General features: G+C 39.2%; 1 protein-coding gene across 1 annotated transcript in view; it reads left to right on the top strand.

Moving 5' to 3' along the window:
* Positions 1–11,898, top strand: part of Cc2d2a (coiled-coil and C2 domain containing 2A) — a 73,305-nt gene extending 61,407 nt beyond the window's left edge. The window contains exons 27-33 of the mRNA XM_036200346.1: positions 2,998–3,087; positions 4,371–4,484; positions 5,900–6,034; positions 7,069–7,191; positions 8,534–8,592; positions 10,402–10,579; positions 11,625–11,898. Coding sequence (XP_036056239.1) covers positions 2,998–3,087; positions 4,371–4,484; positions 5,900–6,034; positions 7,069–7,191; positions 8,534–8,592; positions 10,402–10,579; positions 11,625–11,813 — 888 coding nt within the window. The 3' untranslated portion in view covers positions 11,814–11,898. The remainder of the gene's footprint in view (positions 1–2,997; positions 3,088–4,370; positions 4,485–5,899; positions 6,035–7,068; positions 7,192–8,533; positions 8,593–10,401; positions 10,580–11,624) is intronic.
* Positions 11,899–17,932: the final 6,034 nt, after the last annotated feature.

The raw sequence follows: 17,932 nt of genomic DNA, 5'->3' as shown, positions 1-17,932 counted from the left end.
CCGAGAGATGTCACAGGCTTCAAAACTCCTTACCCACCATAAAATTGTATAGACTATAAGCTATATATATATTAAACCAGTTTTAAGTGAATACTATAACCCATAACTGTTCTGAGGATATAGCTAGTAAAGGGGGTAACTGTTTCTAAGGTTTTTTGTTTTTGTTTTCGTTTTTTGAGACAGGGTTTCTCTGTGTAGCTTTGTGCCTTTCCTGGAACTCACTCTGTAGCCCAGGCTGGCCTCAGACTCACAAAGATCTGCCTGCCTCTGCCTCTGGAATGCTGGGATTAAAGGCGTGCATCACCACCACCTGGCTTCTAAGTTTTAATGTAGTCATATATGTGTGTGTATATATATGTGTGTACACACACACACATATATGACTTTCGTAGATATAAAATTCACTATATACAATTAGCTTCTATAGGAAGCCAAATAGGCCTTTGTGAGTTGTGGATAGAGATTGATCTCAGGCCTCTGGAATGCTAGAGAAGTGTTCCACCGCTGAACTGCATCCTCAGTACCCATAATAGTGATTTCTGATCTTCCTAGAATTGGAAATGTGCATAAACTGCTCCAAGTAAGACTTTTTAGAATGGATAAATAAAATATTCCAAATATTTCCAAAGTTATGGCTAAGACAGAACTGAGAGAAAACAAATCAAAGACACTGAAAGTGTTTGCTCTCGGGTTATCTGCTCTCATGGTGACTAGAGCCAAGATTTGATGAGGCATGAGGCTAAGGGAGAAAGCACTTATGGCATGGAGAAATAGCAAATAGGCCATGCTTTGCCAAAATAGCACAAAAAAACGGCATCTAAGCTGGTTGCTATTGTTCTCTTCTGAAGCCTCTTGAGCTGGGACTCATAGCTCTCAGCACACTACTGTTTTCTTCCAAGCTCCGAGTAGGATGACCTACTTACAGGCTCTGCTTACAGTGTTCAACTACTTTTCTTTCTTTTTCTCCTTTTTTTATTTATTGTATTTGTGTTTTAATTTTACACATCAGCATGGGTTCCCCTGTCCTCCCCCCTCCCACCCCCACCCCACCTTTCCCCCCAGCCCCTCCCCTCCATTCCCATCTCCTCCAGGGCCAAGACTCCCCTGGGGATTCATTGAAACCTGGTGGATTCAGTACAGGCAGCTCCAGTCCCCTCCTTCCAGGCTGAGCAAAGTGTCCCTGTGTAAGCCCAAGGTTCCAAACAGCCAGCTCATGCACTAAGGACAGGTCTGGGTCCCACTACCTGGGGGCCTCCCAAACAGTTCAAACTATTCAATTGTCTCACTTATCCAGAGGGCCTGATCCAGCCGGGGGCTCCACAGCCTTTGGTTCACAATTCATGTGCTTCCATTCATTTGGCTATTTGTCCCTGTGACTCTCCAATCTTGGTCTCAACAATTCACACTCTTACAGTCCCTCCCCTTTCTAATAATTGGACTCCTGGAGCTCCACCTGGCCAAGGATCTCTGCATCTACTTCCATCAGTTATTGGATGAGCATGACCATTAGGGTGTTTGGCCATCTGATCACCAGACTAGGTCAGTTCAGGCTTTCTCTCGACCATTGCCAGCAGTCCACAGAGGATGTATCATTGTGGATTTCTGGGGACCTCTCCAGCACTCTGCCTATTCCTGTTCTCATGTGGTAATCATTTATCATGGTCTGTTATTCCTTGTTCTCCCTTTCTGTTCTTGACCCAGCTGGGATCTCCTGCTCACCTAAGCTCTCTTTCCCTCAAACCTTGCCCTTCATTACTCCCACTCTCGTCCAGGTTGTACATGTAGATCTCATCCATTTCTCTGTCATTGAGTGATCCCTGTGTCTTTCTTAGGGTCAACTACTTTTCTAGTTCAAAGTTTCAAAGTCTTCCACAACTATCCAAAAAACCTCACATGGTTCTATCTATAAGAGCAATAGGCCAATCCCTAATAGCAACTTCTGTCTTACTCTTCTATTTCTGTGACAAAACATGACCCAGAGAACTTAGAAAGAGTCTCGGGGTTACTGTTTCAGAGGGTTAGAGTACATGATGGTAGTGAAGGCCTGGTAAAGGAATGGCTGAGAGTTCACATGCTTATCCACAACTAGGAAGCAGAGAGAGCACACTGGAAATGGCATGAGTATTTTAAAATCTCAAGCCTGCCCCAAGTAGCAAGGCCACACCTCCTAATCCTTTCTATGCAAGGATCAAGTGTTCAAATACATGAGCCTGTGAGAGTCATTCTCTTTCAAACGACCACACATGGGCTCCAGAAATCAAACTCAGGTCCTCAAGTTCAGATAGCAAGTATGTTTACCTGCTGACAGATCTCATTGGCCCCAAAATGTCCAAATTCTTAAAAGAAAATTCATAGAAGTATAAACATGGAAAGTCAATAAACATAAAAGTAATTAACCTCCTTGGAGAGGAACAAATTGTGAATTATACTACAACAACCAGATTGACTCCAATATTCTATTCCCTTCTAAAATAAGCAAGTGCTCCTTGGAAGAATGAATGGCTGCTTTCAGGACCAGGCTAAGAAAAGTACAGTATAAGATGATTCTAGCTGGGAGGTGGTGGCGCACGCCTTTAATCCCAGCACTTGGGAGGCAGAGCCAGGTGGATCTCTGTGAGTTCGAGGCCAGCCTAGGCTACCAAGTGAGCTCCAGGAAAGGCGCAAAGCTACACAGAGAAACCCTGTCTCGAAAAAAAAAGATTCTAAAAGTCTTGCATGCCCACCCACCCACCCCCCAAAAAAACCAAGGAAATGCAAATAAGAAAAGAAGTGTGTGAAATAAGGACATTTCAAAGGGACACTAGTGCCAATTTCTTTGTAAGATAACCTTCTTCATGGCTTTAGGAGAGGATTAAGATATGAATGCATTTAGTAAGCACTTTGTGAACATCAGTTTCATTCTCTACACATATATGAAGCTTCTTTTGGGAAATTAAATGGGGATGCAGCTTTCTATCTTATTGGAAGTTCTATTAAAAGTTAGTTTTCTTTATACAGGAACTGGTAGCTCGATACGTGTCCTTGATCCCTTTCTTGCCGGATACTGTTTCGTTTGCTGGTATCTGTGACCTATGGAGCACATCAGATGTGAGTTCTTGTTCGTGGATGCTTTACTGCCTTAACTGCACATCAGCTAGATGGCTTGCATAATGTTAGATTGCATCATTCATTAGTCATCGCAAATATCTTCTTGGCCATCTGTTAGCAGTTTGAGCTAAATTCTGAAATAGTTTTATTCCTGGTTCAGTTTTATCAAACTTTGGAAATTAAAAGAAAATAAGAGCTGGGGATACAATTCAGTGGTAAATGTTTGCCTAGCAGGTGCAAGGACATAGGTTAGATCCTCAGCAACACCCACCCCCCAACAAAAAGTATTGTTTCAAAGAATTATTCACACAGAGAATGGAAATAACATTTCACCTGTCTTGATGATGAACTATCCTAATATTACATTAATAAATCACAGCTTTGTTTAGAAAAAGTCTAAATCTCACTCTACAGTAAGAAATTGTATATTTCTTAATTTGTGAACTTCCTAAGGTATGCCATGTCAAACATTCTTTGCACTAAGTCAGGGATCATGGGTAGTATGAAGGTATTTAATGTGCTTCTGGATTTCAGGTTGTCTGATGTCTCCATAAAATTTAACACACACTCTTGGATGGAAGGTCCTAAATGGAAAAAAATTAGTTGTACTTTACCATTTTTCCTCCCAAATGCATGTTAGCAACATAAATCTCAGCATTTTTAGAGGTAAAGATGTTAGAGCCACAAGGGGTCTCTTTCTCAAAAAGATACATGAAAATATACAAAGAAGAGAATAGCAGATCAGCAGAGCTGGACTAGGTTGCCACCTCATAGGTATTACCACCTGATCTTTGCCTCTATACTTCAGCATCTGCAAGGCTGATAAGGAGAGCTCTGGGATAAGTTAGTCAGTTCATGTAATGCACTTAGAAAATGTTTAGCCCTAGTGAACTATCAAATACACATTAAAGTGGAAATCTACTGTTTCTACCCACTGCAATCATATTGATTTTAGATATTCATGCCATCGGCATCAATGCTAAAGTAAACATGATGTCCATTAAAGAATCATCAGCATAGCAACAAAAATGTCTGATACTTTAAGGCACTGATCTTAACTAAGACATTACATTTTGCATGAGAAGCTAATATGATGAGACATGCATGCCGTTAATCCCATTCCTGGGGACAAAAAGGCTGAGATTAGATATCGCCAGTTCAGGGCCAGTCTGAGCTATATAGCAAGTACCAGACCAACCTGAACTGCAAAGCAAATGAAATCCTGCATGCATGGTCAATCTAGAACAAAACAATCAATATAACGTTTTTTTCTTTTTTGTCAGCAATTTCTTGATCTCCTGGCAGGAGATGAAGAAGAGCATGCAGTATTGCTATGCAATTACTTTCTGTCCCTGGGTAAGAAAGCATGGCTGGTGATGGGCAGTGCTATTCCTGAGGTACGGCCACATAAGGTGCTATTTACAAATGAGTGTGGTTATTCATGGGCAGGGCTGATTTTCCTGACAGTCCTTCGAATTGCTATGACGTGGCAGAAACACAACAGGCAGAGAGAACCACAATGGATACCACATGCACTGGCTTAACTGCATGCACAGGGCCCTACACTTCACTTTAATTTTGGCAAACCTGAACATTTTACCATCAACAGCCCCTATTTGGCTGTTCTTTTAATATGCATCCTATTTACCCTATTTCTTTTACTGCTACTAATCTGGGAGGCAGTGGGGGACACACCAGATAAAACACAGTAAAAAGGTACGTTGGCAGCTCTGTTTTGCTGCTATTGTCAACCTGTTACTAGCTTAAAGACTTGGTGACTCTCAGAGTATTACCTACCCCACAGAAAAATACTAACAAGTTTGGGTCACAATGAGTAATTCTGGGACAATATTAACAAGTGTGTGTGGATAGTATCAGCTGATTTAAAGTGGTGTTTGAAAGAAGCCATGAAACTCTAGAGGAGTCCTTGGGAATTATATACCATTAGTTACCTACCACCCGGTACAAGGAAAAGACAAGGCAAGCAAGTCATGGGCCTGAGCTCAAGGTTCTGTGACCCTAAGCAAGTCATACCACAACATCTATCACACATCAGCAATAAATGAATATTCACTGAATAAAAGAATCTATAATATATGACAATGCCAAGTAGAAAGTAAACATCCTTATCTTAACCATTGTGTGTGTATCCTTCCAATTCTATGTGTTCACGTAACTATAGACTGTGTACCAAATGTAAGTTACTTTATTAGGAACTGAAAAAGTACTTTGGTATAACCAGCCTTCTAGACACTCAAATGGTAACTTTACTGGCTCTGTAAAGAGGCCCACTAGCAAGAGTTCTTCAGCAAGCCTTAAGATATACTGACTGGTAAGGAAAGTATCATCTTTGATTACTGCACTCTACTAGTACCAAATCTAAGATTTTTGAAAAGAAAATCTATTCCCATTTTAAAATCCATTAGCCATAAAATTTAGAAAGCAAAGGTCCAGCTGAAATGAAGACTGTTTCTGGGATGGGAGAGATGGATCAGCAGTTAATAATTACTGCTCTCACAGAGGACCCAAGTTCAGTTCTCAGCACTCTGTTGGGCAACTCACAGCCTATGAATCCAGCCTGAGGGATCTGCTGACCTCCTCTAACTCCTCAGGCAGGCAGGCACGCACACACACACACACACACACACACACACACACACACACACACACACAGAGAGAGAGAGAGAGAGAGAGAGAGAGAGAGAGAGAGAGAGAGAGAGAGAAATCATATATCTAAAAAAAATTCTGTAAACTACTATTGACTTTATTTTATAATTAACTGGAAAGTATTTTAATGGCTATTTCTTTTCAGGGTCCAACTGCCTATGTGCTAACTTTGGAGAAAAATTATTATTTAATATGGAATCCCTGCAGTGGGCATTGTTATGGACAATTTGATACATTCTGCCCCTTGAAAAGTGTTGGCTGTTTAATTGGTCCTGATAATGTGAGTATTACCATTTCCTCTTAAATATGGTTGGTTATTTAAGTTGACCAATTTATGTATCTATTTTATATAGGTAAAAAAAATGTATAAACACAAACATTTAAATGAACATTTATATGAATGTAAGTAAGTTGGCAGGATTGGGAGAACTGTCCACTTTTACTAATTTTAAATTAAACTTTTGGTTTAATTAGTCATCAGACCTTCAGAAGCAGTACAGAAGATTTTTAGTCTCAGAGGATCCAGTTTCTGCCCTGGCTCTAACTTGTTAGCTTTCCACAACAGAGCTTTTCCTAGTCCCTTCTGTCAAAGCAAATCTGTCAACTGAGAAAACTGAGTTTCTCTTGTTTAAAAAAAAAAGTTACAGTGTGTATGTGCGTGTGTGTGTGTGAGAGACAGACAGAGACATTGAAAGAATATTAAAACAACTGAGAACTGATATCACTGATTGTAAAATTCATATAAAACCTAAAAAAAAAATTTAAAGAAAAAAAATATAGCCTGTGTGACTCTTGGCTTCCTTCACTTTCTCTTCCTTTCTCATACATACACATCTGTGTACACATCTGCTAACATATATCCTATTGTATTTCCTTTACTGCTCCTCCCTCATACATACACATCTGTGTACACAACTGCTAACATATATACTACTGTACTTCCTTTACTGCCCCTCCCTGTATCATACATACACATCTGTGTACACATCTGCTAACATGTATCCTATTGTACTTCCTTTACTGCCCCTCCCTGTATCATACATACACATCTGTGTACTCATCTGCTAACATATATATTACTGTACTTCCTTTACTGCCCCTCCCTGTATCATACATACACATCTGTGTACACATCTGCTAACATATATCCTATTGTACTTCCTTTACTGCCCCATCCTGTATCATACATACACATCTGTGTACACATCTGCTAACATGTATCCTATTGTACTTCCTTTACTGCCCCTCCCTGTATCATACATACACATCTGTGTACACATCTGCTAACATATATCCTAATGTACTTTTTTTTAGATTTGGTTTAATATTCAACACCATGATTCACCACTAAGGATAAATTTTGATGTTGCGAAGCCCAAACTTTGGAAATCTTTTTTTTCACGAAGCCTTCCATATCCTGGCCTTTCCAGTGTTCAGGTATAATTCTATTAACAGCCAAATGTGGATAAAGCCACATGAAATCTTTACATGAAATAACTACATATTCCTTGGCCCTCAATCCTACTCTTAGTTTAGTATACAAAATATAAGATTTAAAAGATTAGTTTTCTAATTTGAGACAAATTTACATGAAGAAGCATGCATTAACATATGAAAAACTGGTATTCACATTTTAGACATATTTGAAAGTTTTTATATAGGAAGTCCATGACTTAAATAGAATTATAAAATACAGCTAATTTTTTTTGATGTTGGTATTAATTCACTAAATTGATCCTAACTGCTAAGGATGAAATCAAACTAAAGGTCCAACCCACTGGAGGTTCATAAAATTAGCTTCAGAGTCTGACAAGTCGATTCTGATTTGTAAGCAGGAACATTGTTTGTTAAAGGTGTTTGGACATACATACACACTGAGAAGAAAACAGCTGGGTTTGATATAAAGTACCCTTTGTCATGGCACAAACCTTTCAAACCAGCATTACATTGCCCTTTGGGAATTCTCACCTGTGAGAAGGTGGGACATGGGCAATTTTTCACAGGAATGCAATCTGAGGTAGCTGAAGAACGGGAACAGTAAGAGACAAATTATACCACATGATGTAGTACTTTGTAGCAGTCAAATGATTGCTTTAATAAAACTTAGCACTGTGAAAGTATGTTGTTATCTCTAATATAAAGGCAGAAAAAGAAAGTTGCCTGTTCATAAAACTCAAATTTGGAAAATAGGCAAAACAGTGCAGAATGTCAAGGAATACACAGAAGTATAGTAAAATAATAAACACAATGTATTAGGTCATTTATTTTCACTTACTACACTGTAAACATAACACAGGGTTTATGGCTATATCCCTACGTCCATCACTTATGAAAGTGCTTAGCAACAGTTAAGTCCTCAATACTCGGTGAAGGAAAGATCTGAAGAGAACTTCAGTTGGGGGTTACTTCTGTGGCAAGTGCTAAGGGAAATGAAAGTGAGAAGGACTGGCAAAGCACTGTCATTTGTGGCACTTCCCTTGCCCTTGGTTCGACTTTCCTTGGCATCTCTTAGGCTGTGTTTTCTTATTCAGTCTCAAATGTCATTACTTGAAAAGAAAAATAGGGGTAGATACGATAACTCATAGGTTAAGAGCACTTGCTGCTCTTGAAGAGGGCCTACATTCGGTTCCTAGCACACACATAGCAGCTTATAACTGTGACTACAGCTCTAAGGGCTCTGACACCCTTCTGGCCTCCAGGAAACTTAAATTTAGAAAAGGAAGAAATGCCTATTCAAATTAAGTGTAGGTGCTGACTGAACTTTCTTTCTCTTTTATAGCCTGAAGAGCTAATTTACCAACGCACAGACAAAGCAGCTGCTGCTGAGCTACAAGACAGGTAACAAAATGTCCACAGATCCATAGGCAATCTATCACTAGAAGCATAGTAACAAATTTTAAACTCTCAGCTTGGATCAATATGAAATGATCAGAGTTGTTAAAACTTTATGTATGCAGATACCAAGTACAGATATGATGTATAAATCCCATGACTCAAATGAGGCATCAGCATAAGCATATTGTGGGTGAAAATACAGGGGTGAACATTAGTAACATGTAGTTCTCCAAAGGCTAACTCGTTGAAACTTAACATCCTTTAATTATGGATCTTGTTGGTACACGATAATCCTTGGCTTATGCCTCTTTTGTCCATTTAGTGGCTTGTAGGACTTCATCTAGCTTGTGAACCTAACCCATAGAGAAGGCTGGTTAAAGCCTGTGTTTCTTTGTAATTCCAATGCTGTTCAACTGAACCTACTCTCCATTTCACAAATGTGAGAACTGAGGTTCAGAGTGGCCCACACACGTCTTAAATGTTAACATGAGCTTCTGACAGCAGACACACCATTCTGATTTCAAAACCTGTGCTTCATTCCCATTGAGTCACTTTGTGTGAAGAACTATTTGTCACATTATACAAGATGAAATGAAACCCTTTAAAACATAATTGTGAGGAACACCAATTTACTCCCAAATTCTTCATAAAGCCTTTGTATGGGATCTCCATCTAGAGCAGTGGTTCCCAATCTTCCTAATGCTGCTGCCTGCCACCCTTTAATACAGTTCTTCATGTTATGGTGACCCCCAACCATAACATTATTTTCACTGCCACACTGTAACTGGAATTTTGCTACTGTTCTAAATAGTAATGTAAATATCTGTTTTCCAACAGTCTTAGGTAACTTTTGAGAAAGTGTCATTAAGACATGCCCCCAAGGGGTCGTGACTCACAGGTTGAGAACCACAGGTCTACAGAAACCAATATATAATCCTGAGTCTCAGCTAATGGCTTCAACACACTATTACTAGATTCACTGATTTCTTCATTTTTGAAGTACCTGACAATCCATCCATAATTTACTCAGTCCAAAAGTGGACCCATAGCTCCTAAGCAAGGAGGAGCTGTGAGGCTCTCTCCAACCTGTACTTAGGACAGGCAAGAGGCTTTGGAATCAGCAGTGTTGAACTTCAGCACCACTGTCCTCTTCTGTAAAATTGGAATATCCCCTACATCAAAACATTATTGTTGAGAATCAATCAAGATTTTAAAAGGTAGTTAGCACTGTGCTAGCAAATAAGCTTATCAAATGGTAGTTTTCCTTCATTTTTTTGTTCATGCCTCATAGCCTATGAACCCAATGCAATCATAGCTGTCATTTTAAAAGGCAATTTTAAGGTAATTTTGAAAAACAAAAAACTATTGTGAATGACTCACTCAGTTACAAAAATCAATATAAGGCATTAAGTGTTTGATAAATATTTCAGATTCCCAACATAATAAAAACCTTATGCCTGGGTATAATTTATTTATTACATTACCAATGAATAGAAAAATAAGATTTTGTAATTAAAAAAATGTCTCACTGGATATATTCGATTTGGCTAGGCCTGTGTCATCAGAGGCACTGTATTCCCATTTATCCTGTCTGTATCTATTTCCTATTGCAATGCATATAATTTTCAAGAACATGGACCGCTTAGGCACTTGACCTTACGTAGCTGCTAATCTGTCTGGGAAAACACCACCATCAAAAATTCATTCAAGCATTCCCCAGAATCCAATGCTGCATACAAATTAATTTTGAACATGGGAAAAGTTAAATAACAAAAAAATAATAAATAAATGTGTATATTTTTTTATGAATAGGATTGAAAAGATACTAAAAGAAAAGATCATGGACTGGAGGCCACGCCATCTGACTCGATGGAACAGGCACTGTACGTCTACCTTGCGGCACTTCTTGCCTCTGCTGGAAAGAAGTCAAGGAGAAGATATAGAAGACGACCACAGGGCAGAACTGCTGAAGCAGTTGGGAGACTACAGGGTAAGCACAAGTATGGTAAAATGGCCAGTGGTGTTTTCCTCATCCCCAAACTGGACGTTACCCAGGAGTTATTTGGGGGGCTCAAACTACCTATACAAGAACCATGAAGCACATATGTAAGGTACCATACACCAAAAAAGAAATATGATGAAATGTTTTAAAACTCAGTAATTATCTTATCAATAAGAGCCTATGAAAAACAATACTTTCTATAACATGTATCCTAAGTAGTAAATAAAAACACCTGGCTAAACATTAAACTCAACTGTACATAAAGGCGAAAATAAACACTTTTGGTTAAGTTTTAAAGGTATTTTATAATGATTGATTGTTCAATAAAAGTTCCCACTTAATAAACTATATATCCTGTCTACTACCTGTTGTTGGTGGTTTGTCCTATGTCATATCCTACAGCTGGGGAATAATTACCCAGTGTTAATTAGTGCAGTAAGATAAACAGTATGGAAGCCAAAAATGGATGAATCACTGAGTCAAATGAAGATTAACTATCTTATTACAATGTCTTCAGTTCATCAGTTTTAGCAGTGGAAAACTGTTCCACTCTCTGCAAGTCTTCCCACTGTGACGTCCTCTATGTGGTGACACGACATCCTCAGGCAGGCTTTACTCATAGAAACAAATGCTAGAACAAGTCCAAGAGACACATCTGCATACACTGCCCAAAGCAAGTGAGGGCATCTGTGGGTCACTGTCCATACCAAGTTTCAGATACTCACAGTGATCACATGCCCACCCTGTAAACTAATTTTTGTGTCTGGGGTAGAATGCATAGATCAGCTTTATTTACCTGGATCTGTGGAATTCCATGGGCCACATGCATATCAAGAGATGGGAACAGTGAATGACTGGTGGTGCATTAATATGCCAGTAACTAAAACAAAATATTAAACCTTCCAAACGTTTCATTTTTATGAAACAAACTCATGTCTTAAGGATTCAATCTTAAGACTTATATAATTTAAATAAGGAAAATGTATTTTTTCTTCAAGCTTTACTAACAAGTACAAATATGTTCTCTCCTCAGTTCTCTGGATTTCCCCTTCACATGCCTTATTCCGAAGTGAAGCCTCTCATTGAAGCAGTGTACAGCACTGGAGTACATAACATTGATGTCCCTAATGTTGAATTTGCTCTAGCTGTATATATCCACCCTTACCCCAAAAACGTTTTGTCTGTTTGGATCTATGTCGCTTCCCTTGTACGTAACAGGTAATTTTTCTATGTGTTTTTTATATCACCTAAAGACTATTAGTATATACATTTTAAATTATAATGAAATCAAAAGAAAATATTTTGAAGTAACGAAATAAAATTATCTATTTTCAAACTATGTAAAGCTGTGTGTGTGTCCCCTTTTTGGTTTTTCAAGACAAGAGTTTCTAAACTATGTAGTCCTGATGTCCTAGAACTCGCTCAGTAGACCAGGCTGGCCTTGAACTCAGAAATATTCCTGCCTCTGCCTCCCAAGTGCTGGGATTAGAGGCGGGCAACATCACTGCCCCATAAAACTTGGATGAGTCTGTCTCATCGTGACACCTGGACCCAAACACAACTGAGTGTCTATGAGCACTAGCCTCTAGACTTCTGCACTTGCTTTGTCTTTGGTACTCTTCACTTCTGTCTGTCCAGCAGAAAGGCAACTATAACTCTAAGACCCAGTAAGTTAACTCTTTACATGTCTACAGGACAAGGAACAACTCTGCAGCACCAGATTTTATCAATGCTGGGCTAGCTCATAAAATGAATGACATGTTACAAAACAGAGGCAAGCACTTAAACACATGCAGAACCACCAAAACAATATAGTACTGGGGTGGGGGAATGACTGTATTTAAATATCAAAAGGGATTTTAAAAAGAAAAAACTAAGGTATGGCTACAGACTGAAAATCCATGTCCTACCTCATACCCCTGCCTTTAGCAACTCACATTGAAACCATCATCCCCAGTATTTAAAGAGAAGAGTTTTGGAGATGTAGTCAGGTCATGAAGGTTGAGCCTCTACGATGGCTTTACTAGGTTTTAGTATAACCCCACACTCACACACTCAGGTGCATGTACCATTGAATACACACACGGGGGTGGGGGATTCATATGAAAATACGTGTACTGATATGAAAAGATGTATGCCAAATAGAAATACCTAAAGCAGGACTTCTCAATTTACTCTTTAAGAAATGCAGTCCTATGTGTTATAGGATGTTTGACAGCAGGGGTTGGAGACACTGCTCAGTAGTTAAGGATACCTGTTGCTCCAGATTTGATTCCCAGCATTCATATGACAGTTCATAATCATCCTTAACTCTAGTGCCCTTTTCTGACTTCTACAGACGCTATATGCGAACAGGGTATATACATGCATGTAAGCAAAACACACATAAAAAGAAATCTAATAAAAAAATTTTAAGATGTGTAACAGCCTATCTGGCCTCCACCCGCTAGATGCTCGAGTTGAGTTCTCCTCAACCAAGTTTTGACAACCAAGAGTATTTCCTAGTGCCGAATGAACTATGTAAAAGAATGGCTTCCAATAGAGAACACTGATGGAGCCCTCACTTTCAAAGACAGGAGAGACTATCAACTTTCACCTTTGCTGAGGCATTCCTCTACCAAGTTACACTGCAATAATGTTTGTCTCCACTCTGCTACTCCCATCAGCTCCTCAGGGACAGTTGCCTGCCCTTAACAGTTACAAAATAGTAACAAAGAGACATAGTAACACCATAGTTAAGATGAACTTTAAAGGAATCCTAGCTGTACCCCCTAGCTGGGTTATCACGGGCAAGTTATTTACTTTTCCCATAGTTACAAAGAGAATGACCATATTACCATTCCATTGCACTATGTGAAGCTTATAAAGGCTAGCAAATCTAAAAAGCACAACGTTGGCCTTACATTTAACACCTAAAGTTTATCAAGTACGTGATGCAATGTACACACAACTGCTACATTTTATTCTCAGAAGAAAACAATCATAAAATCCCCAAAAATTGAAACCAAGTATACAGTGTCATGTTAAACTATGCCCTTACATTAAGAATGAAAACCAAAATGTGTACATAAAAAAAAAAAAATTCCTTCCCTTACAACTTCAGAAAACCAGCTGTTCAAAATTAATTTAATAAAGACAGTCTCTAAGCCAGGTTCTTAAACACTTAGCCATTTCCCCTCATAAGAACCACAGAAAACTCTCCCTACAAGCTATACTGTTTTCTGAGGTTACGATAAGCCTAAGTCCTCTTATGATGATTCAAAGCCATTGTTCTGTGCACTTTCAAGTTAATACTGAGAAAATGAAGTACACATTCGCTTGCGACTCATTCCCGGGAAATTTTCAGGCTTTTTTCTCAAAAAGGGACCTGCTATCAACTTCACAAATAAGCTTTATTAACAATTTGAGAAATAAAAACACAACTACAGTACATCTTACAAAACAGTCAAACTTTAGACTTGACTCAATTTGTTTTCATATTCTCATAGAGAATGAGATGTTGTTTTTCCCTCCTGGACATACTTACAGGAGGAAGCTAACTGTAATGCCACAAGACTCAATGACTCAATGCTGTGGATATCCCTCTGTGTAAATAAAGTCCTGATTGGCCAGTGGCCAGGCAGGAAGTATAGGCGGGACAAGAGAGAAGAGAATTCTGGGAAGTAGAAGGCTGAGAGAGACACTGCCTGCCACCGCCATGAAAAGCAACATGTAAAGACACCAGTAAGCCACAAGCCATGTGGCAAAGTATAGACTAACAGAAATGGGTTAATTTAAGAGAGAAGTAGATAACAAGCAGCCTGCCACGGCCATACAGTTTGTAAACAATGTAAGTTTCTGTGTGCTTTCTTGGTTGGGTCTGAGTGACTGTGGGACTGGCGGGTAAGAGAGATTTGTCCTGACTGGACCAGGCAGGAAAACTCTAACTACAAATGGCGCCCAAACGTGTTGGCAAGCGTTTCCACCTAACACCTGAGAAAAAAGATTCTAAAACGGAGCTAAAAACAGCTTCCTAATTGTCTCTCTCAAGTTAGCGGCAGCCTGCTGGTTTGAGCTACTATGGTGGGTTCCTGGAGTGTGCATCTGACCTGCAGTGTGGCTGGAATGAGGAATCTACAAGCAGCACTTTACTCTGCTGCATGGTGGATTTAGCCTTTGCTAGTTAAAAAAAAAAAAAGAAAGAAAGAAAAAAGAAAAAAAAAAAAGAAAGTTTCTGGGCTATGCACTACTTCGATAGAACTGCTTCTGATAGTTGATGGTACACATGGCTCCAGACCCAGAGCTGGCGGTACTGTAACTGCCGCCATGTTGGGAAGCAGAGGTGGGCGGAGCCAGCAGCCACAGAGGCATTTCAGTCTTACAAAGATGGGTATTACACAGAGAATCTGGTTTGTGTTGTCTTTGGGATTTTTAACTATAGAAAAAGATTTGATCATAAAAGCTGTTGAGTTAAACAAATATGTAAATTTTAAAGGTACCTTGACTTCAAAATTTGGATATAAGGATATGTTGCTTTGGAAAGGAGTCTCTGCTTTTGTTTCCACAGAAAGCCAGAGGCTATGGATTTATTCCAGATTAAGATACATCAGGTTTGATCAGCCAAGACCACCTGAAAGGTCTCCAATGACACAGTGGCCCAGATGATCCGACATCCAGAATGGTTTCAAGGCAACTGGCTCAGAGGTTCACACTAATGGACTACTCCATAATCCTAAAATTGTCTTTGTGTCCCCATAAGATACAGCGCCCCCCTCCAGCAGGAAGTAGTAAGAGAAACTACGCCCACATTCCCAAAATTCCCAGCTGGCTTTGGAGATGGAATTGGCTCACTCCTTCTCTAAACCCAGACATATTGCTAAAAGAAATGGTTAAGAGATTCTTGTGTCCCAAATCAGAAGAGCCCTCTGGTGTGGGACAAAAAAAACCAATATTTTTCTTTAAAGCAGGTTGATTATAAATGAGATCTCTTTCTAAAGAAGAAAGGGGGATATGATATAGGTATAATAGGATGAAAGGGTAGATTAGGGAACTTACTTGTAAAGAGCAAAAACTTGTTTAAAATGTTTTACATTGGTTTAGATTTTAGTCTATTGATACAAACTTAAAGTTAATTTTGTTATACTATGTATATATTTCTACTCGTGTTTAAGGTATTGTGTTTGTATAGCTCACTTAAAATTGTAATGGATAATTAAAAATAGATTAATAATTAATCATCTGTGATAATCATACTTATAGCCATGTTAGTTAAGTCTTCTAGGTATACATAGAGATATTTCAGATAGATAGGTAATCTTCAAATACTTCAAAGACCTTCAGAATATGGCATTTAAAATATTTTTAAAATTTAGACTTTCTGGACAGTGAGACATGTCTGCTCCTGGCAACACCAATTTACTTCAGAGACGAGGATGGGCATTGAAGACACTTCATATCTTATCTTCACCTTGTCAAAAATAGCCATTTTGGCAAGAAACTGTTCTTGCCTGGACTGCTCGATCAACTGAACGTACAGGACCCATAGAAAGGTGACCACTGAACTTTGCTTGACACAATGGTCCTTCAGGTTCCTGCTTCGCAGAGGAAACGGCCAGACATTCTACAGGACACTGAGAGAAGTGACCAAGAGACTCTAGCCCTGTGGGCTAAAGACAAATGTCCCAACTTTACAAAGAAACATTAGGTGACTGTCCAGGCTGCCAGCTGTCTCTGTCTACCCTGCAAGACTCCCGAAAGTTGCTTGCATCCTTCTCCCTTTCTCAGGTAATATTATATCCTTCTGAGGTCTTTGATGTGGTTGAAGACTAGATAGTTATAATTTCCTCAGTTATGATAAAAGGTAAGTTAGATATAAAACCTTAGACTCACAAATATAGATAGTATATCTTCTTTAATATTGTAACTGTAATTCTTGCTTGATAATTGTTTGGTTATATGTAATTATACTATGTAAAAGTTAAAACCTTCCTTAAAAAAAAAAAGGGGAAGTGCTGTGGATATCCCTCTGTGTAAATAAAGTTCTGATTGGCCAGTGGCCAGGCAGGAAGTATAGGCGGGACAAGAGAGAAGAGAATTCTGGGAAGTAGAAGGCTGAGAGAGACACTGCCTGCCACCGCCATGAAAAGCAACATGTAAAGACACCAGTAAGCCACAAGCCATGTGGCAAAGTATAGACTAACAGAAATGGGTTAATTTAAGAGAGAAGAAGTAGATAACAAGCAGCCTGCCACGGCCATACAGTTTGTAAACAATGTAAGTTTCTGTGTGCTTTCTTGGTTGGGTCTGAGTGACTGTGGGACTGGCGGGTAAGAGAGATTTGTCCTGACTGGGCCAGGCAGGAAAACTCTAACTACAGGCAGTAGGACCCGGACCTGTCCTTAGTGCATGAGCTAGCTGTTTGGAACCCGGAGCCTATGCAGGGACACTTTACTCAGCCTGGGAGGAAGGGACTGGACCTGCCTGGACTGAATCTACCAGGTTGAGCTGAATCCCCAGGGGAGTCCTTGCCCTAGAGGAGATGGGAATGGGGGGGGGGGACCTGGAGACAGGGGGGGAAAAGGGGGGAGGAGCGAAGACAGGAATCCATAGCTGATATGTAAAATTAAATCAAATTATAAAATTTTAAAAAATGGGGCTGGAGAGATGGCTCAGAGGTTAAGAGCACTGACTGCTCTTCCAGAGGTCCTGAATTCAATTCCCAGCACCGACATGGTGGCTTACACCATCTGTAATGAGATCTGGCACCCTCTTCTGTATACATAATAAATAAATATTTCTAAAAACTATAAATAAATAAATAAAAATTTAAAGATGTTAAAGTTAGCTGCTTGTACATGTGCTCAGCCCTATACCAAATCTGTAGGGCTTTGTTTTCAAATGATAGTGAATCAAAATGCAAACTCTTGACAACAGGGTGATTCTTCAAAGGGAATGCCAGTAGATATGCCAGTGTTTAATTCAAATGTCAGTTGAACTGCAGAGTGTTCCAAAACTCCCGAATATGTTTCAATTAGTTAACATATGCTTCACTCTTTGACACAGTCAGTCTCCCCAGCTCTGCTCCTTTCCAAACAGGCAGGAAATACTTACCACAAAGAAGCTGATTGCAGAATTACTTCCTTTCACAGCTTTCTTTGCACTTAAGAGGAGAAGGAAGGAAAAGAAGAGGCAGGGCACTATTTTCTTCATCATGGCATGCAATTACAATTAATTTTAAAAAGAAAATTTAACTCAATAGTATCTAAAACTGCTAATGTGTCAGTCATAATTTCATGGCGCCTCAAAAGAAAAACATTTAGTAAACCTGAATTCAGAGTTAAAATAAAATCACAACACAAGATA

The sequence above is a fragment of the Onychomys torridus genome, chromosome 10 (assembly GCF_903995425.1).
Source record: "Onychomys torridus chromosome 10, mOncTor1.1, whole genome shotgun sequence".
Classification (NCBI taxonomy): Eukaryota; Metazoa; Chordata; class Mammalia; order Rodentia; family Cricetidae; genus Onychomys; species Onychomys torridus.
Note: the sequence above shows the minus strand (reverse complement) of the source record. Positions and strands in the feature narration are given on the sequence as shown.